At 36.2% G+C, this 25676-nt stretch overlaps 3 protein-coding genes across 12 annotated transcripts; 2 read left to right on the top strand and 1 right to left on the bottom strand.

Moving 5' to 3' along the window:
• Positions 1 to 627: 627 nt before the first annotated feature.
• On the bottom strand, positions 628 to 1558 carry LOC140841418 (small ribosomal subunit protein bS1m-like). Its single transcript, XM_073208818.1, has one exon. The coding sequence runs from the start codon at positions 1432 to 1434 to the stop codon at positions 826 to 828; it is 609 nt and encodes a 202-aa protein (XP_073064919.1). The 5' UTR covers positions 1435 to 1558; the 3' UTR covers positions 628 to 825.
• A 5207-nt stretch (positions 1559 to 6765) lies between these two features.
• Positions 6766 to 24900, top strand: LOC140841416 (putative RING-type E3 ubiquitin transferase C3H69). Of its 10 annotated transcripts, none has more exons than XR_012120174.1 (8): positions 6767 to 6928; positions 18685 to 18772; positions 18853 to 19628; positions 19706 to 19775; positions 22823 to 22911; positions 23015 to 23084; positions 23485 to 23562; positions 24600 to 24900. XR_012120174.1 is itself a non-coding variant. In XM_073208815.1 (7 exons), exons 1-6 carry the CDS (start codon positions 6921 to 6923, stop codon positions 23516 to 23518), a joined length of 1065 nt encoding a protein of 354 aa, XP_073064916.1. In that variant the 5' UTR covers positions 6767 to 6920; the 3' UTR covers positions 23519 to 23562; positions 24600 to 24900. The 10 variants fall into 10 exon arrangements, 5 of the variants coding, with proteins under 5 accessions (XP_073064916.1, XP_073064915.1, XP_073064913.1 ...); XR_012120173.1 differs by having other exon boundaries at positions 23699 to 24900; XR_012120171.1 differs by lacking the exon at positions 23015 to 23084 and having other exon boundaries at positions 6766 to 6928; positions 21784 to 22911; positions 23485 to 23843.
• Positions 10723 to 13796, top strand: LOC140842081 (uncharacterized). Its single transcript, XM_073209900.1, has 2 exons — positions 10723 to 12717; positions 12794 to 13796. Exons 1-2 carry the CDS (start codon positions 10723 to 10725, stop codon positions 13421 to 13423), a joined length of 2625 nt encoding a protein of 874 aa, XP_073066001.1. The 3' UTR covers positions 13424 to 13796.
• Positions 24901 to 25676: the final 776 nt, after the last annotated feature.

The raw sequence follows: 25676 nt of genomic DNA, 5'->3' as shown, positions 1-25676 counted from the left end.
TCATTGCCAAATCTCCACTAAATTTTCAAGAAAGATCTCCAAATCTTTTGAACATCTATTTTTACAAGAACAAATTGAACAGGGGAGATTTGCACGAATAGGCCGTCTTTGCAAACAATTAGAGGCTCTAGTTTTGAAAGAAAGAAAAAAAGAGAGATAATTTACCCATATTTATCAATGCAACTGCCCGCTCGTCTCATCAAAACCCACCTAAACATAAACCAGATTTTATAAGACCATATTTCACCAGATGGGAGATCACATGACATGACACAAACATATCATTCTAAAGCAAGTCCAAGATTTCAGTTTTTGGTAAAGTTCAGCCAACTCCAGAGTCTACTCTTTCGGCCAAATCGCTCCTTCAAAGTAAAAAAAAACCACATCATCAAATGTCCAACGGTGATCACTGTATGTAAGAAACGAACCAGCTAACCTCAGCATCATGAAACACCTTTTTCTGCTTTTGAAATATGTAAAAAAAATCAAGAATGAACTTGGATTAAATGCTTAGATTAGAATCAATCAAAGCAATCAAACATGAAACACAGCGTACTCGGTTGAGGTAAGCCTGATCAACCAGTAAATGGGAAAGAGTTAGGCCATTGAAAACATATTGGAACATCATTTAGAACAATCAAAGCTTTTTATTTCATCACAAGGAATATAAAAAATCCGAGAAAACCGAAAACAGAGAATCAGTTCAGCCAAGAAAAGAAGATAATCTAGCCATTATAATAAAGTCCAGGATCAAGAAAAATAGAGATCAGTTGTAATTCTAACTTTAAACAAAAGAGGCAATTTGCAATGAAAATGGCTAGCTCATCAAGCCCTGACAACCACAATGTTGTTGGGGTTGATGCTCTCAATGTAGTATCGATCACCAGAGTTCTGGCCAACAAAATAAGGACGATTAGGAAGAAACGCGAGATAGCCCGCAATCCCCACGGAATATCCTCCCTTCACTTTCTCCGCCACGAATCCTTTCACCCGACCATTTTTCTGATGTATTTTCTTCATCTCCATCCACGCTCTGTACTTCCGGAACTTCCGCGGCAGGAGGAGCTTTTCCTCGCCCTCCACGGAATCGTCCTGCCCCATCGCCTCGCTGAACCGGACGGCGGCTCGCTCCTTCGTCCGAGGATCTCCCGTCACTAAATCGATGAAGCAGCGCTCCAGCATCTGCATCTTCACTTCGGAATTACCGGAAGACGGGTTGAGAAACCCGACCCGGTTCGAGAAACTGGTTTTCTCGGGGGATTTTGGAGCTCCGATCAGCTCGTTGCCGGTGCATATTCTTGGCGGGCCCAACCCGGCATCGATGATGTAGGTTTCATCCCTCAAGCGCACAACTTTGGCCTGCAGCGCATTCCCGCTGCGCAAGAGGAAGCTGGAATTGGATCTTGGGAACAATCGGCTCATATACCCGCTCATCTTGTTGAGTGGTGAAGTGATGGGCTTTTAGGGTTCGGTTTCAGTTAGAGAGCTGCAACACAAGATTTTAATTACGACTCCATTCTCGGATGTAGGGATGCACACTAGACTGTTTTTTCGTCAAATATTTGATTTGTGGTCGTGTATATCGAATTCGAATTAAACTTGAATATTTTTTAAAAAAAATTGAGTTGAATTTAAATTCATATTATATTTTTCGATAATTTATAATTTGTTTGCTCTCTGATTTCAATATTTTTAGTTTAAAAATGATTGTCTATTAAACAAATATTATTTCTGGCATTTATCTTCGAATATCTCACAAACATGTTTGAATATTTTGACTTGAGCTCGAACTTGAGTCCTGATACTGGAAAGAAGCCATCAATACAAAAATATAATATATTATGCAAAACCATACTTGGGAACTAGTTGATCTTCCACAATATACCAAACTTTTTGGGGTGCAAACGGATCCTAAAAGAAAAATACAAATTAGATAGAACTGGTGAAAAATACAGGGCTAAACTGGTGGGTAAAGGCTATAGAGAGGACTTGATTTCTTTGATACATATTTACCAATTTTGAAAATAACTTCAATTTCGGGTACTAATTGCAATTGCAGTTTTGCATAACCTTGAAATTCACCAAATCGATGTTAAAACTGCATTATTAAATAATGAACTTGAAGAAGAAATATATTGAACAACCCGAAGGTTACATTATACGAGGTCAAGAAGGAAAAATGTGTCGGATCGTTAAATCTCTCTATTGACTTAAACAAGTATCCAAACAGTAGAATGAGAAATTTGACATAAGTAATGTTGTCAAATGATTTTAAGATTAATGAGTGTGACAAATGTGTTTACATTAAAGATACTAGAAAATCTCATGTAATAATATGTTTATATATAGATGACATTCTTATACTGAAGAATAATCAAGACATAATCAAAACAACAACAAAAATGTGGACAAAATATTCTGATATGAAAAATATGGACATTGCTGATGTTATACTATATATTAAAATCTCTAGAACTTCAGAATCAACATTCTTATTCCAATCTCACTATGTTGAGATTGTCTTGAGGAAGTTTAATGCTTATTACTCATCTCTTGTAAAGACGACTATAGACATGTGAAGGATCGTTTGCTGAGCATCTTTTGGATGCATCAAACAAAAAATTCTACAATGAGCTGCAATAGCTCATGTTCTAAGAATTTTTACGCTGATTAATTAAATCGAGTTTGGTTTTAAGACCAAGCGAAAAATACTCGAAGAAAACCTTCGTGAAGAAACTTATTATATTTGAAAACGATTTAACATGTAAACTGAATAACTGAAAAAGGATAGATTAGTTTTTTGCTTTCATCAGATCAGTTATGATGACAACTGAACTGACAGATACTTTTGTTGATCCAAACAGTTAGAAAACAACAATTCATCAGTTAAATACACAAGATATGTTTATGGATGTTCGGAGACTTCAACTTCTTCTACGTCACCCCTTCTACCACCTCGGGTAGGATTCACTAGAAGACTTTGATTTATACAACTACTTGTACAAACCCACTCAGCTTAGGACTTACATACTGCCTAATTGAACTCCTAGCCTAGACTGAAGGCAACACCTTCCAGCCAACAATTCTTTAACTTCTATGTGTGAAAGACTACATACACGAGTTTAACGTCTGTGCAAGCTTGTATTTTGGTGGTGGTGAGAGAGTACGTGTGTCAGAATTGAACAAGGAAGTTCTCACACACGGAGGGAAATGAGCTTCTAAACTAAGTTGATAACACGTTGAAGTTTTCCTCTTGGCTGATTGCTTCTTGAAAGCTGATAAGTATTTAGCGTGCCTTTCTCTTCTAGGGTTGTGTTGGCATCTCTCTCTTTTTCAACTTCACTTATCTCCTCTTTATATAAGCGCGAAACTGATCGTACAATGAGACTCATTTATTGTATACGTTGCATCTTGAATTCGTTTCTTGGGCTTTGTGTCAACTTTTCGACTGTCCTTCTGGAGAGTTTTGTCTTTAATGCTCTGATGCAACGTTCATTATTGTCCTTTGACTGGACAATTGCTTTGTACCTTTGTGTATAGCTAGAGTCCACTGAATGAGTTTGTCTTCATCAACAACTGGAAGATTCTGACTGATGCTCCGAACTAGTCAGCTGAATTGATCTTCAGTTGGGCTAGTGAAATCAGTTGACTCGTCAATTGAACCGATTTTACTCTCGTTCAGTTGAACTGGTCAGCTAGGCTCTTCATCAGTTGAACACTCCTTCGGCTGGCCAGGCTTCTGAGGTTCTCCTACTGAACCACCTATCAACTGGACAATCAGCTGGACTGCTCAATTGACATAACAGTTAGACTGATTTAGTTTGTGCGATCAGTTGTTTCTTCAGTTTGAGATGTAAACATCTCGTAACTGATCCTAGCTTCTGCACAAAGGTAGATTATTAGTAATACGAAAAAACAAGTTTTGTGAACATCAAAATAAATATTGCGGATTTGAAAAGTTCCAACAACATGAGCGTCGATTCAGGAAAAAAAGTCATGGATATCTAGTATCCCTGCTTTAATACTCCATAATTATTGGAAGCCTTACAAACATCACTAATTTTACTCGATCAGACATAGCTTATACGATGAATAAGTTGAGTCGGTGCACTAGCAATCCTAGTGATGCTCATTTGAATGTTTTGATAAGGGTGCTTAGATATTTAAGGCACACCTTAGAGTATGAACTACATTATACAAAATATCATATGGTGCTAGGATGATATAATGATGTTAATTGGATTTCTAACACCGAACACTCCAAATCCACTTGTGGTTATGTTTTTAGCATTGGTGGTGGCGCAATCTCTTGGAGGCCATTAAAACAAATCCGCATCGCTAGATCCACAAAGAAATTTGATTTTTAGCAATAGATAAAGCTGCAGAATGACTTCAAAACTTTCTAGAGGATATTCTTTGTTGAACAAGTCCAGTGCCTACAATAATGATACATTGCAATAGACAGTCGACAATTGGAAGGGCACAAAACAATATGTACAATGGTAAATTTCGACATATTAGTTGAAGACACAATACAATACAACAGTTGATCGCAAATGGTGTTATATCTATCGATTATTTCAAATCAAATGATAACTTAACAGATCCGCTTACGAAAATATTGAACAGAGAGATCAAATGTACAACTTGTGTAGAGAAATGAGTTTAAAACCTAAAAATAAAGTTCTCATAATAGAAACTCAACCTCGTTGATTGGAAATTATAATATTGGTTCAATGAGACGAATAAATTATGAAAATATATTGGTTCAATGAAACGAATAAATTATGAAAAACTTGAGCTAATACTCAGGAATTTTCTCTTGTCATTCTTAGGAATATGAGTGTTGCTGTCTACCAATATAGTGAAGTTAAATATTGGAAATTTAATGGTCCATTAGCTTGTAAAATGGAGAGTATGGTAGGATAGTCATAAAAATAGACCATCTATGTAAGTGTGAGGACAGATTGTCTCAACAAAAAACTTATGAATCCAAAAAGTGATTCATAGCTAAAACGGACACAATCGATAAAGAAACAAATGGAAATGGTAGGAAATTCACCGTATAAGTATTGTTGTCTGGTTTTAGACAAATCACCAAAAATTTCAAGAAATCAAGTTCACTTCATGGCCGAGTAAACCCGATAGTACTCGACTAAGAAATGTTTAAATCCAAAAACCACATATCGTAATACGATAATTTTTTAGCGTGTATTTGTCTTTTGACATCACGTGTATTAATACATTAATTTTATTCATGTGAGAAATTTTTGAAAAGTTTAAGACTTAATGACTAGAAATTAAACAAAAAAAAATAGATGCATGAAAACTCAAAAGATTGTTCCATGCACTAGGGGAGACGTTGAAGAACAGAAAGGAGTAACTCAGCGTCACGTGTGAGGCCTGGAACAATCCAGGCTACAGAGGAGGCGCCTAGACAAGGCTATAACTCAGTCGTACTGATGCTATAACAGAAATAATACTCTATATTATGTGTCACTCGTCTTTTACTCTAAATAATATAGAGTAAGAAATGTTTGGAGTACTAAAATTAAACAGCCATGATAATATTTGTTTTTATTCTCAAGACATTCTCTAATAACCAGATTTGTCGTTTGTTGGTTTTCACCATTTAAGGAAACATGTAAAAGACCACTCGATATTACGACTCCGTGGAGGTCTTAGATTTATCAATAAAGACTTCCTTTCTCTGAATTCAATAGACACATAAAAACATAGAAGATGTCTTCTGAAATATACGTGAAGGGCCTTCTAAAATTAATTTGCTGAATTTCTTATTTGCTGAATTTTAACACTTAAATATTTTATGATTTATGATTTATCGACAAAACTTATAAATACCCAACACTTACTATATTATTGAGTTTGAGGAAACAAAAGTAATTAATTTTGGTGTAGTGATATATTTTCAAAATAACAAAAGTACCTTCCAAAATTACAAATAAACTATATTTTCATTTAATAAAAAAATATTTCTTTAAGTTTATTGAGGGTTTATATTTTTAAATATGATATCACTCCTATTATATTATTATTATAAAAAATCATAGTAAACAAAATTTTTAACAAAAAAATATTACCTCACCAAATACCATTAAGCGCCGTTGCACTTGCATGGCCAAACCTTTTTGAACGAGTCTCATATGACACTATTTCATGGATCTTAATTATGAGACAGGTCAACCCTACATATATTCACGATAAAAAATAATGTTTTTAGGGTATGTTTGGTATGAGTGATAAGCAAAGGATAGATTGTTAAACCCATGTTTGTCTCATTTTTTATGGGTCCAATTAATTATGAAGCTCATGATAAAAAAAAAACTTATTTGAGTGAAAGGACATCCCATTGTTTTGGGAGGATTGAGAATCCAATTCCTAAAATATAACATAAATTATCATTTTACCCACATTATTTTTAAAATATTGCTACAAATATCATTTTATATACTAAATTATCTTCAATGTTAATTTAGGATATTTTTATCACAACAACAAAAAAAGTTTATCATTATCATTAAAATCTTACCAAACAAAACATTTTTCGTCACTATACATTATATATCATTACCTTAAGTTTTGTCATCAATCCAATTAGTTATCCTATCCTACACACCAAACATAATTTTAGTATAAAAAGTAATACTTTTTCACGGATTAATCAAATAAAAATCCGTTTTAAAAATATCACAATACTGTATCTAACAAGTTTTTTCCACTCTTTTATATGATTATTATAATATAATAATATATTGAAGCCGTGGCAATTCTCTGGCGTTATCATCAGATAACACTGGTGGACAGAAGCTCGAATTGCAAATTACCCTAAATTCGCTCCCCAATTTTGCATTTCTTGAGTGGCAGAAGCAAATTTACTTGGGCGGATTTGATACAACGCCATGTCAAGGTGATAAATGATTTTGGAACAATTCGATTTTACCATCTAATTATGTTGTGAGTTTTTATGCGGTGCCGAAATATTAGTTGATTTGTGTTTTTTTCCCTGAGGCATACGATCCGAGCTTATATTTTGTGCCAATCAGTGGTTTTGGGATATCTATCTTGCCTTGATTCTGGCGTTGGAATTTATTTTTGACAATCTCTATCCGTGTTCTTTTTTATAACTCATTTGGATGGAGTTGGGTCAGATTAGAGACGTTGGGGCAGTATAAAAAGATTTGAAGCATAATTAGTTATGGGCTTTTGTTTTCAATTGGACGAGTTGTCGACTTTCTGTGATTAACTGCTTAAATTTATTATCCCATCACAGAAGGGGAGAGGATTGTGAAATGCTGTTCAAGAATTGGTTTTATCAGAACATTCTTTACTTACATGACTTGGCTGGTTAATTGTCTTTTAATTTTTCACAGGTGGTATTTGGATGGTCTTTTTTCTTCTCTAACGCAGTGTTCTAAATGGCGGTCGAGGCGGCCGCCTAGGCGGTGCCTAGGCGGTAGGCGGCCCTCGACCGCACCGCCTATGCTTGAGGCGGATGTTTTAGGCGGCCAAAGCTATACGGCGTTGGGGAGGCGGGTCGAGGCGGCGAGCAGGCGGGCGAGGCGGCCAAGGCGGGCAGTCAAGGCGGGCGAGGCGGCCAAGGCGAGCAGGCGGGCCCTAGCACACCCAACTTTTTTTTTTAACTTTTGGTTTCACTCTCAAGTCTCAACCACTAAGGCAACCACACACTATCTGCCGCCCGCCGCCCGCATATGTAGATATAGTAGATGGTGCATATGTAGATGATTTGGAAGATTAGTTATGGCATATGTAGATGTAGTAGAGGGTGCATATGTAGATGATTTGGAAGATTAGTCATGTTTACTCTAGTACTTGTTCTACTGATGGATAATAGATTGAAGCTTTGAAATTTAAACTTAGTTTTTTGATAAAAATAATAATATTACTTTGTTAGTATAATAGCATTAATATGATGATGAATTTTTATTAACTATTTTGTTAGTTTGCATGTATATATTTATTTGCTTTGTATGAAGTTTTTTTGTGCTTAAAAATTATTTAATTACACATCTTACATGAAAAATGATGACTATTTGTGATTATATTGTATAATTATATATGATTATCTATAAAAAAATATTTAAAAAAATTCAACCGCCTAGGCACCGCCTGGGCACCGCCTAGGCGGCCGAGGCGGTAGGCGGTCACCGACCGCCCCGCCACCGCCTCCCGCCATTTACAACCTTGCTCTAACGTATATTTAATAATTTTCTCATTATTTTATTATTACCCATTTTTGTAACTGCTCTAAGTCAAGCGCTACTCAAGTGTTCAAGAGATGGGGCCCATGTTTGAAATTTTTGTTGCTGAAGAGTTGAAGTTTCATACATTTGTTTCAAAATACCATGATTTTGAATCAAGATTATTTCGGCTATAGGTTGTTTATCACTTATATTATATACTCTCGTGCTGCTCATAACAAGAAATGAAATTATGGTTGCATAATTCTTTTGGAAGACCTCAACTCAGTTGTCTTATAGATTGAATTCTAAAATTTTTAGGGATTGGAAGTTTGTTTGCTGCTAATTTTAATTTAGATAAATTATGCCCTTCTAGTGATTTCGTTTAAGGACTACTATCCTTTGTAATCCAACTTCTTATTATAATAAAATTATGTTTTGTATCTGTAACTCAAGTTTCTTTATTTCGCAAAATCGCAAAAGAAATAACGATACAATTCGAATTAAATAAAATTTTGTGGATGCAATCTCTAAATGATCCCTTGATTATTCTCTTCAATGACGATCTCTTGTAGAATTTGAATTTCTTGAGTATTTGATTTTTGTAGAAGGTGATTTGATTCTTCAATAACGTTAATTCAATGGGTCAAAACCTTGATATCGAATTAACCTTCAAAATTTGAGAAGAACGTGATGAACGCCGTGAATCGTGCTTTGAATTTGTTTATCTTCGATTTGATGAAGAACAAGATTCTTTTGAATTTGGATGAATTTGAGGAAGAACACGATGAACGCCTTGAATCACGCCTTGAACTTCGTTGATCTTCTTGAGTTTGAAGAGCTTGAGTTGAGAGGATTTATGCCTTGAATTCTTCTCTACTTCTTTGCCTTCTGTGTTTTTTTTCTTCACCCTCCGCCTCCCTATTTATAGTCGAAGGATGCACATTCTTTCCATTTTCATTTGATGAGGTGTCGTGATTTGATTGGCCCCTCATGATTGATTTGATGATTTATTTCCATTAACCATAGTATTTGATTTCAAATACTAAAAATATTAGTATTCTTTTCCATCTTATGCAAGATTGGATTTTAATACTAAAATGTTAGTATTTTCTTCTCTTTTTAGCACAAGATTGCAATCTTGATTTAAAATCTTGATTTGCTCACACAAAATATATTAAAATATCAATTAACTATTTATTTTTTTGTAGGAATCTAATATCCCAATAAATAGAATTTTTGTTTGATATTTAATATTATTTTGTATTTGCCATAATTTCATAGACAACAAATTTAATTGTCTACAAATTGCCCCTTCGGGACTTATTCACGAATTGATTTTTTTTTTTGAGTGAACAAGTCACGATAATTTCTTTGTTGGAGTTGGAATTTTTTTTTTTTTTGGCATAAATTTGGACCTTTGAGATAAATCCAACCACTTTTTCTTGCTTGACTTTATTTCCATATTTCTCTTTGCCATCCGCCCCTTTTTTTTTTTTTAATTTCTCCGGTCTTCTTTTTAATTTCATCCTTTTTTTCTTTGACTTCCGCTCTTTTCCTCTCCCTTTTTATTTCTATATTAGGAAATAAATCTCATCCCTTTTTTTGTGTGCAAATTCTTATTCCAAATTTGCAACTTTTCCATAATTTCTTGTCACATAGATTTTCTTTCCTCCTTTCTCGAGCAAGTGAAAGATGGGAATTTTATTTTTTTCCTTACTCCAGCAAGCGAAAGATGAGAATTTTTTTTGTTATTTGCATGCACCATCTTCAACTATATATAAAAGGTAGATGCACTAATACATAGCATCTTCCTCTCTCGATCAAAGCACAGGTACGTAAACTTTCTCACTTTTTTTTCGATTACTTGTGCCTTCGATTTTTTTTCTTGCCACTGCCGTTTCTTTTCTTTTCACGAGTAGCATGGGTATTGCCTCTAGTTTGCAATCCATGGGTTTTAAACAAAGTGCAGTGTTCAAATATTAAATAAGATGTGAATTGATTTTACATTACATACTTGACACGTACACATGGTGGTGGAGGCTTACTTGGTCTCATGTATTTTGCCACATGCTTTTGTTTTTTGAATGGCACGTAAGTTTGCTTGCATGTCATCTTTTCTCAAAAAAAATTGCCTTGCGTCAACCCTTAATCATAACTTGATTAAAATAGCTTTATTCACGTAAGTATCCAGAAGGTTTGGAAAACTAGGAGAAATCTTTAATCACGTTTATGAATGACGGGTAGTTGCTGTACAGGCACTTGTTTCTTTCATACCTCAAATCTTGAGTTCCGGTTTCAGCACATTGAAAGTTGATGAAGAGTGTAGTTAACAACCACTTTTTACTCGGATTTTTATTTTTTTGTTTGAAAACATTCGTTGTATACCGTAAGAAATACGTTGCATGGATTAGCATTCTTCTTGGTTTCTTGTTCCGAACAGACTTCTTTGTCAGTATTTGATTTTTTTTTTTTTTTGATTGCTTGCTCTTCTTGCAGCACAATGGTCTTCTTCAAAGATATATCATCTTCTTCCGGCGTTCAAAGCTTGGTGATACTTGACGACGAGAGTCAATCCGAAGAAAAGGACACTATTTTGGCCATTGATGAACCCGTAGCTGGTCGTTATGCAAAGCCATGGCCCCGGTTGACAAACCCATTTTACACCGATGAGTGGTCGATCGAGACTCCCTTCAACAAAACTTCTAAAGTTTGGATTTTACGAGCAACTCACCATCAACAACCAAAAGAGCATATTCATTTATCGTCATTGGGCCGTCGGATCATTGAAGACAAGGCGACGTGGGATGATACACTTCGATTCACTGGCGAGTTTCATTATATTAAAGGCTATTGGGAGTGGACCGAAGACATTCTTAGTCGGTGTGATCACAAGCTTCGAGCGGCGCAAATATATGATCCAGTGTATGCTTCATTGTTCACGTATGATCGAAACACAAATATCATGAAGGCGTTTTGCGAGGCATGGTGTCCAGCAAACAATACCCTGTTGACTTCACTTGGGGAGCTTTCTATATCTTTGTGGGATTTACATTCTTTATCGGGTCTCCCTATCACCGGGCATTTATATGACGAAGTTGTTCCTAGTGCCAAGGAGCTTACCGGTGTTGATGAAGCGGGCAGTAGATTTTTTCCTCGTTCTTGCAACTACTTGTTTCATGCTTACCACCTACTTCGCGGGAGTTCGAAAGGCGAACCACATCCCCATGTGACCATCGACCAATGGGTTAGATTTTGGTTCAAAAAATCTTTAAGGTATCATTCTCCACCTCCACGGAAAGATAAGAAGACAGTGCGCCCTAAGTCTACGCATAACCCCCTTGGTGACCTCAATGTGCATGAAAGCTGGTCCATCGCAGAGAAGGCTATATTTTCGAAGCTTGGTATCAAAGATAACTCAATAGATGAGACATACTTGGCAGCATATTTATCTTGTTGGTTATGTGCATTCATCCTTCCCTTTGATGATGCTAACACAATCCGTCCGAGTACCTTCAAAATAGCAAACATTATGGCCAATGGTCGTAAAGTGGGCCTCGCTGTTCCGACATTGACGAGCATCTACAGAGGTCTCAATAAAATTGTTGGTTCTTCAAATCCATCCCAGGTTTCTTCGACTTTTCCCGTCCACTTTATCTATGGCTGGCTTGCACATTACTTTAAGACACATTTTCAAGTTTGGCAAGGAGTGCGCAGCCCCAAAATGGCGAGCTTTTCCGGAGAAGGGGGTGCAAAATACTATGATCCGAGTGAAGCTCGCAAGAAAATTCACAAAGAAGATTTTGTTTCTTGGACATGCACCATGATCACTAGAAACAAAGACTTTTTGTATCTCGATAATGGAAATGCGGAGGAATTCGAGCAGAATTATTTTATTGCCATCCGTTCCAGTTATCTGTCTTTGCGTCAAGGAGGTCATTTTATCATTGAGCCTTATAGTCCTCACCGCTTCAGTCGTCAGTTCGGATTCTACCAAACCATACCCGGGGTTCTTACTCGAGATATTCGCAGAGCTTCTTTGGAGGATGGACTTCTTTATTGGCGTTTGTGTGTTTTATCCAACTCCATGTCTAAGGTGCGCTTTCCTTCTATACCCCCAAATGCGAAGAAGTTTTGCTCTGATGAGTACAAGAAATGGTGGGCTGCAGTCCATGGAAATTACTTGGAAGAAAATATCATGTCTCTCACTGTCTCATATGAAAACTCGCAAGAAGGCAAAGTGTGTGATAATGGAGATGACTTTCTTGGGGAGGATCCTCTACATATGCCCTCAAATACTTTCCTTAAAGAACACAATGTTCGTGCCATTGAGCTTCCTACATCTAACAAGAGAAAGAATCTTGAAGACAGTGAGAGTAGCAATGCAGATTGCCATTGGAAAAGAACCAAAAAGGACTCTGACCCCTCAAATCAAAAAATCATTGATATCGACTGTGCAACTAGGGACGAGCAGCACACGGGAAGCTTTGTGGGAGAGGTGTGATCCATTCCTTATCTTATTTTAGCATAATAATCTTCATAAAATATTTTCTAACTCCGCATTTTTCTTTTAGTTGGAGCACAAATTGTTGAACGATGATATTCGAGGTTCGCAAGATAGTCAAAAATCACTTGCAATCCTTTCAGCTGGTGACACAATATCCAAGAAGAGTTCTATTTCAACAATGGCCAGCGTCGTTCCTAAACCTGTTGCACTTGCTGTGTTCGACGGAGGAAAATTTTTATTTGATCATCAAAAGGACTTCCTTCAGAGATTGTGGATGGACCTTCGTGAGAAGATAACAAACACATCGGTTGATTGCATTTCTTCTCTCAAAGACGATGTGTTCTTGGTGCTTGGTACAATGAAGAGCCTCAACGGTTTTGATTTTTCTGGTTTGGAAGAGTTGTTGGGATCTCTTTTTGACAAAGCTGCTGCTTTTGGTGAAGCTTGTACGAGATCTTCCGAAGAGACTGCTAAGGAGGCTCTTGCACAACAATTAAGTGAAGCAAAAGATCGTCTTGATAAAGCCAAGACAAAAGAGATCAAAGAAGCAAGCCAAGTCAAATCCACTCAGGAGGATTTGGAGCGCACTGTTAAGGAACTTGGTGATTTAAAAGAAGCGAAAGAAACTCTTATCTTCTTCCTTGAAGAGACAACAGCGATTGTTTTCCGGTGCTCAAGCAGAGGTTCATACGATTGAAGCAGAGATCATTGGGATTGGAGATATCTCCCCATTGGATGACGAAGCTATTGAGAATCTGAACGCGTCGAAGACCCGTCTCGAAGCTGCCAAAGAAGATTTGAAGAAGTTCAACCTTTTTGTTTAGTATTTGATTATGATATTTTATTCCCTTGCTGCTTTATGTGATGAACATTATTCTTAAAACACTTAGAAATTTATTTGTTGCCGATTTTTTTTTTTTACCGTGCTTACTTTTCAATGAATATATTAAATAAATTTTTTATTGCATGTGAAAAGAAAACAACAAATTAATGAGACTGCACTTAGAAAATATCTAAGTTGCCTACGTACCCAACAGAGGGATCAAGTCATAACGTAGTTCAAAATTTTGATAATTTATTTTGGGAGGTGCCGTGCACAGTTTATACTCATGCGGGCCAGGAGTTTTTTTTTTCGAATTTTTTTTTTCGAATTTTCTTTTTTTTTTTTGAATTTTTTTTTGAATTTTTTTTTTGAATTTTTTTTTCGATTTTTTTTTTGATATTTTTTTTTAAGCATAGTAACGTTTCAAGAATTTCCCGTTTATGGGGCCGATTCTTAAACCATCTTCAGCCACTAGTTTGTATGCACCATTGGTATATACTTCTTTGACAACATATGAGCCATCCCATTTAGATGTGAATTTGTTCCCGGTTCGATGGGTGATGATGATAGGTCTTCTTACTGCGAGCACCAAATCACCAACTTGGAATGAGCGTGATCGTACTTTCTTGTTGAATGCCCGAGAGAGACAGGCTTGATAACACTCAAGTTTTTGTTGCGCTTCAAGTCTCTTCTCATCGAGAGCTTCTCCTTCCTTTGAGGTAATGTGGCATGTTGTCGCCAAGTCTTCGTATAACTGCTCGATGTTCATAAGGTTCTCATCTTTCTTCATCACATTTTCCACATTGTTGATTTGTGAAATATCGGGCATTATTCTGAGGTTGTGTTTGAATGGTTGAACTTCGATTTTTTGGAAGATGTCATGGGGAATGTGGCAATTCACTTTAGTACATGAAGCTACACTCTCTATATCATCTTCGTTTTCTTGGACTCGTGTGTAAACCACAGTCTTTATTTTGGCTTTCAGAATTTTACCGCATGATATGATCAAGGTAGTGTGTCGCTTCATACGAGATGGAATCAGACTCCGCAATCTTCCTGGGTCTTCCTTCAAATGATTAGATGTGTTTAATTTTCTATGCTTGTTGCTCCACCTTTTACATCGGCCTAGCCTCTCGAAGACAGACACCCGTTGTTTTTCATAACTGGCACTGTTCGTTGACGAGAATCCATCTTCGGCAGTATAGTTGATACTGACTCTTTTGATGGCGATGCGGACAGGGCTTGGTGAAACGAAGCCAAGGCTTGTTCGGTTTTTTTGAACGGGATACCCATTTTCTTTCAGCATTTTCTGGGTAGTAGTAAGTCCATGCCCCTGTTTGTCAGAAACTACTGAGGGAAGTTTACCCAATGCAAGATTCTCCTTTGGATTATAGCCGGCCTTCACGAGAAGTTTGTAAGCTTTTGGGTCAAAACCCTTAACGCTTTGTAGTTCCGAACAGTCCCCATGTTCTATTTTGATACCTTGAGTTGGGCGAACGAACCCGTCAAGCTTTGTAAGGGGGAGTATTAAGGGATCCGTCTTTTGGAGGGGTAACTCGCCTCTCGAATGGCCTTTAGGGACCGCCGAGGTTTCATCGTCCTGCTTTTTGGGTTCTTGATTTGGTACATCTTCTTCGATTCTTGTCTTTTTATGTTCAAAGTAATATTTGGCATCAGCAAAATGTGATTCAGCTTCAGTAAATGGTCTCTCATCTCCAAGAACCTTCTTCACCACTCCGTCTCGGGAGTATTTAAAACATTGATGCCATGTAGATGGAACAACCCCATTTTCATGAAGCCATGGTCTACCAAGCAACATGTTGTAAGACGTTTTGGCATCTATGACATGAAATAATGCACTTGAGGTCATATTGTCCATCACTAATTCTAGTCTTATAGCCCCAAGAGCCCTTTGCCCCCCTTGATTGAATCCTTGGATCATAAGACGGCTGTTTGCAAGTTCCTCCATGGGAATGTTCAATTCTTTCATTGTGCGCAAGGGCATAATGTTGACTGCTCACCCTCCATCAATCAATATTCTATTCACCTTTTGCTCACGACTATAGCCTGTGATGAATAGTGGCCGATTGTGAAATCCAGAACCGAATGGTAGATCTTCGTCGGTAAATGCCAAGGTTGTCACACAGTCTTTTTCTGTTTCAGACTGAAAAACTTCATCGAAGGAACTTCCTTGTAAATTTGTCATGTAGCAAGACACGTCATCATGGTTATGCACTTCATCATCATTCCATTGGACTTCGACCCTATTCGCGGTTGCATTATCTTCTTCAAGTGTTATTTTCCCCTGGCGAGCCAACTGCATGACTTTATCCTTGAATATAAAGCAATCATGAATAGGGTGTCCGATCAATCGGTGGTATTTGCAGTATTTTGGGTCATGCACTCGCTCAGCTTCTTCAGGACGCTTCATTTCTGGCAACTCGATCAAGTTTGCTTTAACCAAATCATCGAATATTCCAGAAACATCAGAATCAAGAAAAGGATATTGCTTTGCTTGCATTTCTTTTAAAGTCAATCTTTTCCGTTCAATTTCTTGCGAGGTTTCTTTCTTTGGGTTGTTCTTGTCACTTGTGCTTCCTTTTACCTTGACCGGGGTTGCATTGATTGGCATAGATTCTTTGATCGGGGTCCTAGCGAAAGACTTGGTTCCTTCCTTAGAACGTTCTTTTTCTTTAGTTTTATGATGTTCTTGAGTCGGAGGCCCATCTGTCCCACTTGCAGCCATGCTTAGCTCCATATCATGGGCTCTTGTAGCCAATTCTTCAAATGTCTTTGGCTGGATTCCTTGAAGAATATATCGAAGTCCCCAGTGCATGCCTTGAATACACATTTCAATGGCAGAGGATTCAGACAATCGGTCTTTGCAGTTAAGGCTCAAGTTTCTCCAACGATTGATATAGTCAATGACAGGTTCTTCTTTCCATTGTCGTGAGTTCGTTAGCTCAACCATACTGACCACTCGTCGGGTGCTGTAGAAACGATTGAGAAATTCTTGTTCTAATTGGTTCCAACTATCAATCGAGTATGGCTCCAAGTCAGTGTACCAATCAAATGCGTTTCCCTTTAGTGAACGAACAAATTGCTTTACCAGATGGTCTCCATACGTGCCAGCGTTATTACAGGTTTCAATAAAGTGAGCTACATGTTGCTTCGGGTTCCCTTTACCGTCAAATTGCTGAAATTTTGGAGGTTGATAGCCCATCGGCATTCTTAGATTATCAATTCTTTGCGAATATGCCTTGGCATAAGCTAGAGAAGACTTTGAGCATCCATCAATTTTGTCCTTGATAGTCCCCATAATGAACTCTTTTAGCTGGTCAATGGGGATTGTTCCATCGGATGAGACATGAAATTTATTTGATGGAACCTTTTCTCTTTCTTCTGATGACGATTCAATGTCATCGTTAGTTTCATGATGTTTTCCTTTCATGTGGCTTGCGTCGGCATTATCTATCTTGTCCATCAATTTTGTAATTTGAGAGTCTTGTTCTTGAACATGTCTGACGAGTCCTTCTATGGCTTTCGTCAGATTCGCTACTTGGTCTTCCAAGGTTGTGGCGCTCGTCACCATTGCGGGTGCCATATTTGAGGTGTACAAGTAGCTTGATGATGATCGAGGAATGGATGATGAATATTCACCTTCATCCATTTGAGTGGTTTCATTGAAGTGAGCTACTCCAGATGATACTTGCATCCTTTTGGACATACTCCGTGTGACGACTCCGAGGCTTCCTACTGATTTTGTATAAGAAACACTCGTGTTTGAGATTTTATCATCGACCGACATGTTGTCTTTTTTGGTTGAAGAGAAGAGATGAAGGGTAGAGAGGTCCCACTGGGCGTGCCAGAAATTTGTAACTCAAGTTTCTTTATTTCGCAAAATCGCAAAAGAAATAACGATACAATTCGAATTAAATAAAATTTTGTGGATGCAATCTCTAAATGATCCCTTGATTATTCTCTTCAATGACGATCTCTTGTAGAATTTGAATTTCTTGAGTATTTGATTTTTGTAGAAGGTGATTTGATTCTTCAATAACGTTAATTCAATGGGTCAAAACCTTGATATCGAATTAACCTTCAAAATTTGAGAAGAACGTGATGAACGCCGTGAATCGTGCTTTGAATTTGTTTATCTTCGATTTGATGAAGAACAAGATTCTTTTGAATTTGGATGAATTTGAGGAAGAACACGATGAACGCCTTGAATCACGCCTTGAACTTCGTTGATCTTCTTGAGTTTGAAGAGCTTGAGTTGAGAGGATTTATGCCTTGAATTCTTCTCTACTTCTTTGCCTTCTGTGTTTTTTTTCTTCACCCTCCGCCTCCCTATTTATAGTCGAAGGATGCACATTCTTTCCATTTTCATTTGATGAGGTGTCGTGATTTGATTGGCCCCTCATGATTGATTTGATGATTTATTTCCATTAACCATAGTATTTGATTTCAAATACTAAAAATATTAGTATTCTTTTCCATCTTATGCAAGATTGGATTTTAATACTAAAATGTTAGTATTTTCTTCTCTTTTTAGCACAAGATTGCAATCTTGATTTAAAATCTTGATTTGCTCACACAAAATATATTAAAATATCAATTAACTATTTATTTTTTTGTAGGAATCTAATATCCCAATAAATAGAATTTTTTTTTGATATTTAATATTATTTTGTATTTGCCATAATTTCATAGACAACAAATTTAATTGTCTACAGTATCAAAAAAAAATTCTATAATTTTTTTACTGAAGTTTAGTGCATAAAAATTCTTTAATATTTGGTAAAATATCATCCCAACAAATTATATTTGTTTAGTTTTACTCTCGGGGAGTTTATTATTTATTTTGTTTGTTTATCATCTCACAACAATTATTGCAAAGAAAACATGAATGCATGCGCATAAGTGTGTCTTGGCTAGATAATGCATGTGTTTTCACTTGGCCTAGGATTTGGGGAACCCTTACACCTTAGTGTGACTTGGTCTTTAATGCCTATCTCAACATGCTCATGGTTGTCGGTTTTACAGCACCTTAATCTGTTAAACAATACATCAGTGGTTTATGGACAGGTGTGAACGGAATAAATTGACATGTTTTCTCCTTTTGACTTTTTCAGGGTTCAGTGCAAATTCTTTGCTCATGGGGCATGTTTTAAAGGGGAACATTGTGAGTTTTCACATGATTGGAACGCGCCTCCGAATAATGTAACTTTCTGTTAACCTGCTGGGGATTAAAAGTAATTGTCTATGGTATAGTGTTATCCACTTTTTTTATGTTGTCCCAGATATGTACCTTCTACCAGAAAGGAATGTGTGCTTATGGCAGTAGATGTAGATATGAACATGTCAAACCTTCAAGGTTACATTCTTCAGTTCCATCTACTTCAGCAGAGCTTTCCTTCTCCATGGTGCAGCCTTCCGGAACTGCCGGATATGACGCTTATGGTTCCCCAGCTGTAATTACTGAACATTCAGCTGCTAATGGATCTTTCCATCCTCCACCTAGACCAGCGTGGGGGGGGAAATTGGGGCATCAAGATTTACCAGAGAGTGGTCAAGAAGCTAGATCTCCAAAGAGCGTTGATCCTGCTGACCAATCAATCTGCTCGTTTGCTGCTGCTGGTGCTTGTCCTCGTGGGAATAAATGTCCTCACATGCATGGTGACCCATGTCCTACCTGTGGGAAGCAGTGCTTGCATCCTTACAGGCCACAAGAAAGCGAGGAACATATGAAAACATGTGAGAAAATGCAAAAACACTTGGAAGCATTGAGGCAAAGTCAAGAAATAGAGTGCAGTGTGTGTCTTGAGCGTGTCCTCACAAAGCCTATATCTGCAGAAAGAAAATTTGGAATATTATCAGAATGTGATCATCCATTCTGTATATCATGCATCAGGAATTGGCGTGGTAGTTCTCCGGCATCTGGTTTGGATGTTAATGCTGCTCTAAGAACTTGCCCTATATGTCGAAAACTTTCATACTATGTCATTCCTAGTGTCATTTGGTATTCCTCAAAAGAGGAAAAGCTGGAGATTGTCGATAGCTACCAGAAAAAACTCAAGTAAAGCTCCCCTCACTTCCTTCTATCTCTCTCCTTTATCCCTCTCCTTCTCTCATTAACAAGTACTTATCTTCCAGGTTCATTGAGTGCAAGCATTTCGACTTTGGTAATGGAACCTGCCCATTTGGGACAAGTTGCTTCTACAAGGTATGTATGGTCTCCTTAAAAAACTACATGTTAGACCAATCCATTTGATTGTCCTTGTTGGATCACTGCTTATTAATGGTTGCCATGGTAAATCTAAATCCTCCGAACCTTATTTCAACTTCCTTTAGTTTTTCCTTTCCTAAAAGTTTTTATGGGCCATTGCTTGAAAATAGCATATATTGATTTTCTAAGGATTTAATATGTAATTGTTAAGAGGGTGGTATTTAGGTTTTTTTGTCGTGATATATGATATGCTTAAGAAGATATACAGGCAGCCAATTGAGGCTGCGACTGTTCATTGGAGCTTCCTAATGTTCATTTTCCAGGTCCTGGGCAGGAAATAAAGAAGGAAACTCATTTACAGCTGGCATATTTGTTATAATCTAAGGTTTTTTTTATGAGATATGCAACTGGCTGTTGTGGATATGGCTTTGTTTTCAGCTACTTAAGTTTCCTCAGGACTGAAAAATATTTTGCTGTCTTAATAAGTGCAGGTCAACATTTGGAACTGATCTGGTTGGTGTTTCCTTTTTGTGTTTGAGAAAAGTACCATGGGAAGGATGCTTTTAATGCAGTTGGTTTACCTTTAGTTTATGCCAATATTTGATTGCACAATAATAAATATTTTTCCTTATTATTATCTATGTCTATGATTATTATTAAGAATCTTGATAATCAGACAAATTTGGTGTCTTGGTCTGGTTTTTTTTGTTTGTTTTTGTTTTCATTTTAATATTTCAAGTTGCAGTATGACCTCTCATTGATTTTCACAATTATGTTATTACCCTTATTTGAATAAAAATAAAATTATTACAAAACAGACTGTCGATGCGCTAGTTATAATTATTTATTGGTTTGTAAAGTTCATGTCAGATGCATGATGACATGCTTTTCTTAGAATCTAAAGTATTGAATCATAGTTTCTAACACACCTAACTTCAATTTGGTGGATGATGGATGCCCTTTGAGTTTAAGTCCCGTGAAATTCAAAATCATTCTTTTGAAGCCATTTGTTTACTCAATGCTCGTATTTCAGTTACACCTTATTTGAGTATGTTCCTTGTCAAAGCGAGTTAGCGAACATTCAATGCAATATGTTACATGATTTTTTGTCCTGGGTTTGAGACTGAGTCATCTGGAGAGGATTTGGTTATTCAGATTTGATTCTCATTTAGGAAAACTGAGAAGAAATTTTTTTGAAGTTATTGAAATCTCAGTAGCTTCTTAAGAAGTGATAAAAAGTTTCATTGTTATTAAATATTATGTTGATATGTGTAGAAATTGGTTAGAATATTTTTTTTTGGAGAAAAAGATTGAAAGTGAGGTATTGATATATGTTTTTATTGTGGGGCATCAGAAATGGGTTGGAAAAATAAAATGAAAAGGCCAATTTTGTTGGGCCTTTCTCAAGCTTTTAAGTGCAGTCTGTGAATTGTCAGTTAGAGGAATCAAGTGATACAATGAACTGTAGACATTGTCTTCTGCACGAACAATGTTAAAATGGTGTCGAGAAAGAAGTTTTTAAAAGAGAAAGCTCTTGGGGGACGTTTACAAGCGATGTAGAACTTTGGACATATTTTGCTGTCAAACAGCCTTTAATAGAGGATGAGATTAGATTTTTACAATCCAGACTTTAAACCATTTTTCTTTGTGCTTTACTTTATGATATATTTCTAAGGAACTACAATTGTTTTCAGAATTTTTTCAAGTAATTTCTTAATAATTGTGATGATTTATTCCAAGGATTGGGCAGCAAGCTTGGTTTTGGATTCCTATATCAAGAATTGAAGTGCTCGATTCGTGACTAGATATCTGACTTTCAAGTTTATATTGATGTTATTTTGCTACAAAGATTTCTTTGTATCTTCTCTTCGTCTATATTAAAGACTTTACTAATTTGAATCTGATCAATGTTTTAAAAGTTATGTTCCTTTAGTGCACTTTCCTTTTCTTATTGTAAACTTGGTTGCTTATTATTCCATTGACGCATCAGTTTGTTATGTTCCAGCATACTGTCAAGCCTGGCTCATTTTTATGGGATGCTACATTTGAACCTTATTTAAACAGACCAAGAATTCGGGACATAGATGAAGCTCCATTGAGCTCTGATACCTTAGCTATGAATGGCTTACTTGAGCAATTTTCCGGGCCCAACATTCCAATAGAAAATGAGGAATTGGATAATGATACTATCGAAGCTTTAAACAATATAGTGGCAGAGATGGCAGCGATGTTACCTTTCCTGCGGGATAATTGATGCGAGTGACTATTAATGAAAATAATGCTCCTTCAGCTTTTATATTCGATTTTGTTGCGAAAAATGTGATCCAGTACTTAATATTCAGCAGAATTTTGCAGTGTAAACCTGGAATTTTGCAGTGCAAACCTGTGTACCATAGTATTTCATGAGTATAAATTTGTGTCTTGAGAATAAATTAAGTACTGATATTGGGGCCTGATGCTGGATTATTTCTCTGACGATATCAAAGTGCTACATACTAGCTTTGTTCTGCTTCGGATATATTTATGGATTTGTTAAGTTCCAAATCTTGAGTTGCATTTATTTCACATTTAATTGTGGGAGTTAGTTGTGATGTTTGCACCAAATTATTGATGATATGCTATGCTATGGCTTCACATGTGATTGAGGATTTGTTGGGGCTTTGTAAGTTACGTCTTGGTTGCAATTTATATTTCACACATTTATTACTAATAATAATTGGAATTAAGAGTGAAATAATGCTGACAAGTTTAGTTTATTGATGAGTATCAGCTACCCTTGTTTGCACCTTCGCACAATAGCCCGTGAGTTAAAATTTGGGGCTGTCATGTCAATATTTAAATTGTTGGTGCTAGAATAAATATTAGTTCGCACGTATTTACATTTATGACGATGGCAGTTAACTTAAAAGCTCTATTCTTTTTCCGATCCATGTTTATTTATTACTACAATTATTTTGCCACTAAGTGCTTCATTCCAATATGCATGCGAATCTTTTTTGAATCCCTAAGTTTAGCGATTTTTCATATGGATTCCATTTTTACAGCATGCATATCGAGATGGTACAATTGAGGAAGTGGTACTTCGTCATCTTGGGGATGAAGATGGGAATACAGTGATTGTTAAAGATATTAGGTCACATTTGTCCATTAATTTTTTCGATAATGTTTACCAAATTTTGTTCATACATTTTCTGTATAGTAATTTGTGTGTTATTTATGAATTATGATGTTTTCAGACTCTCCGATTTTCTTAGTGACTTGCATTTGAGGTGATTAGAAATTTGAACATATCACGAAATTTTTCAGGTATGAATCTTTTTTCCCCAACTTCTATATCATCCTAATTTGTATTTATGATTTTGTGTCGTCATCACTCATCAGTGTTCTATTTTTATGCATCAATAAATGTTGTTTCGAGTGATATATTGTTCTTATGGACTACGGTACGAAGTTGGATGTTTTTTTTTCAACTTCATCATTTTCCGTTTACGCATTTGAAACAAGGACAGATTATATTTATGATAGTCATTTACTTTGAACAATTTACAGAAATCTTCCTCTTTCTTATCATCAAGACGCTTTTGGTCCAAGTTTTCTTATGATGCGACTTTTACGCTTTTGTTTAATTCATTGTGATATCGAATTACTGACAGTGTAATCACAACATGTTCGGTTTATTCATTTATTGATCCTGCACGTGCTGTAGGAAATTTGGTAGCATACCGTTAAATGCCATCTGACTGAAATCTCGTTGATTAATGGATGAAGAGTGATTTTATCTGAGGTAAGTCTTCTTAACTTTCCGAATCTTTAGAATTATATTTCAATATTCCATTTGTTTTGGATGTTTCTCGACACGTTGGGTTGTATGATCCATGCATCTGCCCACATCCTTACCCAGTTATGAATATTCATTTCAGATTCTTGTTATAATTGAGAAGTTTGACAAGATTTGCCCACAGCGATCTGCTATTCCCAAAATAAAAAAAAATGGATATCCAGACAGGAAAATCTGTAGCAGATGCGCTTAAATTCATCATTTGGAAATGCTGTCTTAATTTCGAAGTGAGGGTTTTGTATGAATCCTGGTTATGCACCCTTTGCTATGAAATTTAGTGTCTATTTTCTGAGTTTATTCATAAGAGCTACCTTATTTATTATGTTGTGACAAAAAACTTGAGCAATATTCGTCATCACGATCTTTCTATAGTTACTTTTCTATTAAACTTAGTATGCCTCTATGACATGGTAGACACATCGACCGTGGTTGTCTTGTCGGGACTTGGCTCCGAATCGTTGCCCTAAGGACGATTTTTTGTTTTTTTGGCTAGGATATCCAGAGTTAGCTTATGAAAGTCTTATCTGTAACAGTAATTGTAGTGGTTGATATTATCAGTCATAGAGAATGAAAATGGGAGTAGATGAGATGCTTTGATACTATAATTCCACCACCGCTCCAACTTGCATCATGCATGAACCAATTGATCTGAATAGCTTAACCATCCATCGTAATTGTCTGGAACTCCTTTGATACTTCATGGACAGTTTGAAATCCACTTAGCCATGAAAAATGCTTTGCTGGAACATCATCAAACAAGTTTGTTTCCTACTTTATCCCAAGCATACCGTGTAAAATATGGTCTTTGTAAGCTTGCATAAAGATTGTTTGCCGCTTAAGCCACGGAATCTCGCTCTCAGTGGTGACATTATATCTACATTGTAGCCATGGTACCTGTTATATTCTAATTAAATTTGGGATAAAAAAATTGCCATGTCCCTTCTAATGCATCAGTCACATTTTTTCCTTCTTGATAATTTCAGATACTACATTTCCCCTAAATGCGAGCATTGGATTCAAGATTCAAGACTGCAAGGCATGTCAACTACATTATACAAATAGTTTGGATTGTGTTCAAGAAAGAGATCTTGTGCATACAATATATACTCATAAATCGGTTCAAATCTTATACGAACTGCGTATGCATGTAATTGAAAGGAGAGAGGAGATACATTAAATGCTGTCGTCGAACCTGGGTCAACGACAAATATCAGGTACGACGTTGTGTTGTTTCGAATTCATACCGGGCTATGGTTACTCGATTAGCTCAATGGTGGATAAATAGGTTTTTTGGAGTTAAGGTTAATCAATTATTCAAGGGGTTTTTCTTCATGCTATCTCGTGGGTAGTGTCTTCATCCACTCAATATATGATATATGTGTTGAGTGGATAAATTATAACCACCCATTCAAACAATCGTGATTTATCCACTCAACACATATTAAGTAAGTCCCAACTCGATTCTCAACTCCTAATTATGGCCAGCCCTATATGAACTTGTTTTAAAATTCAAAATTTTGGTTGCTGAACTTAATCGATACTTGAAGCATATTTATATTTTTGGGTAAATTTTAAATTAGATTAATATATATGTCTAAATACATAAAATAAACGTTATCGAAATGATATATCGTAGGATAAATTACTGTTTTTTGATAATTTATATTAAAATAGTGTTTTTTAAGATATTAAAATAAAACATTAATTACTTTGTTAGAGTTAAAAAAAAGGCAAAAACTTGTGTGAGACGGTCTCAAGGGTCGTATTTGTGAGATTTATCTATTATTTGGGTAATCCATGAAAAAGTATTATTTTTTATGTTAAGAGTATTATTTTTTATTGTGAATATCATTAGAGTTGATCCGTCTCATATATTAAGATATGTGAAAAGGTAGACTCACTCTAAAAAAAAATAGGTATGTCACGTCCAATGTTGCGGTGATCGCTGCATCCTGTGACTTTCACATGAATTCCACTTTTTTATTCAATGTTTAATGTTTAATTATTGATTCCAAAAATCATTGGAAATAATTATAAATGTGGAAAATAACATCATCCTT

The sequence above is a fragment of the Primulina eburnea genome, chromosome 9 (genome assembly GCF_022965805.1).
Source record: "Primulina eburnea isolate SZY01 chromosome 9, ASM2296580v1, whole genome shotgun sequence".
Classification (NCBI taxonomy): domain Eukaryota; kingdom Viridiplantae; phylum Streptophyta; class Magnoliopsida; order Lamiales; family Gesneriaceae; genus Primulina; species Primulina eburnea.
This window is presented reverse-complemented; position numbering and strand designations above follow the sequence as displayed.

Bases quoted from the DNA above. Each gene is read 5' to 3' on its own strand.
- LOC140842081 (XM_073209900.1), top strand. From the start codon at position 10,723: ATGGTCTTCTTCAAAGATATATCATCTTCTTCCGGCGTTCAAAGCTTG. The intron at 12,718-12,793 runs GTGTGATCCATT...TTTTTCTTTTAG, and splicing joins CGGGAAGCTTTGTGGGAGAG to TTGGAGCACAAATTGTTGAA.
- LOC140841416 (XM_073208812.1), top strand. The intron at 19,629-19,705 runs GTAAAGCTCCCC...CTTATCTTCCAG, and splicing joins AGCTACCAGAAAAAACTCAA to GTTCATTGAGTGCAAGCATT. The intron at 19,776-22,822 runs GTATGTATGGTC...CCATTTTTACAG, and splicing joins GGACAAGTTGCTTCTACAAG to CATGCATATCGAGATGGTAC.
- LOC140841418 (XM_073208818.1), bottom strand. From the start codon at position 1,434: ATGAGCGGGTATATGAGCCGATTGTTCCCAAGATCCAATTCCAGCTTC.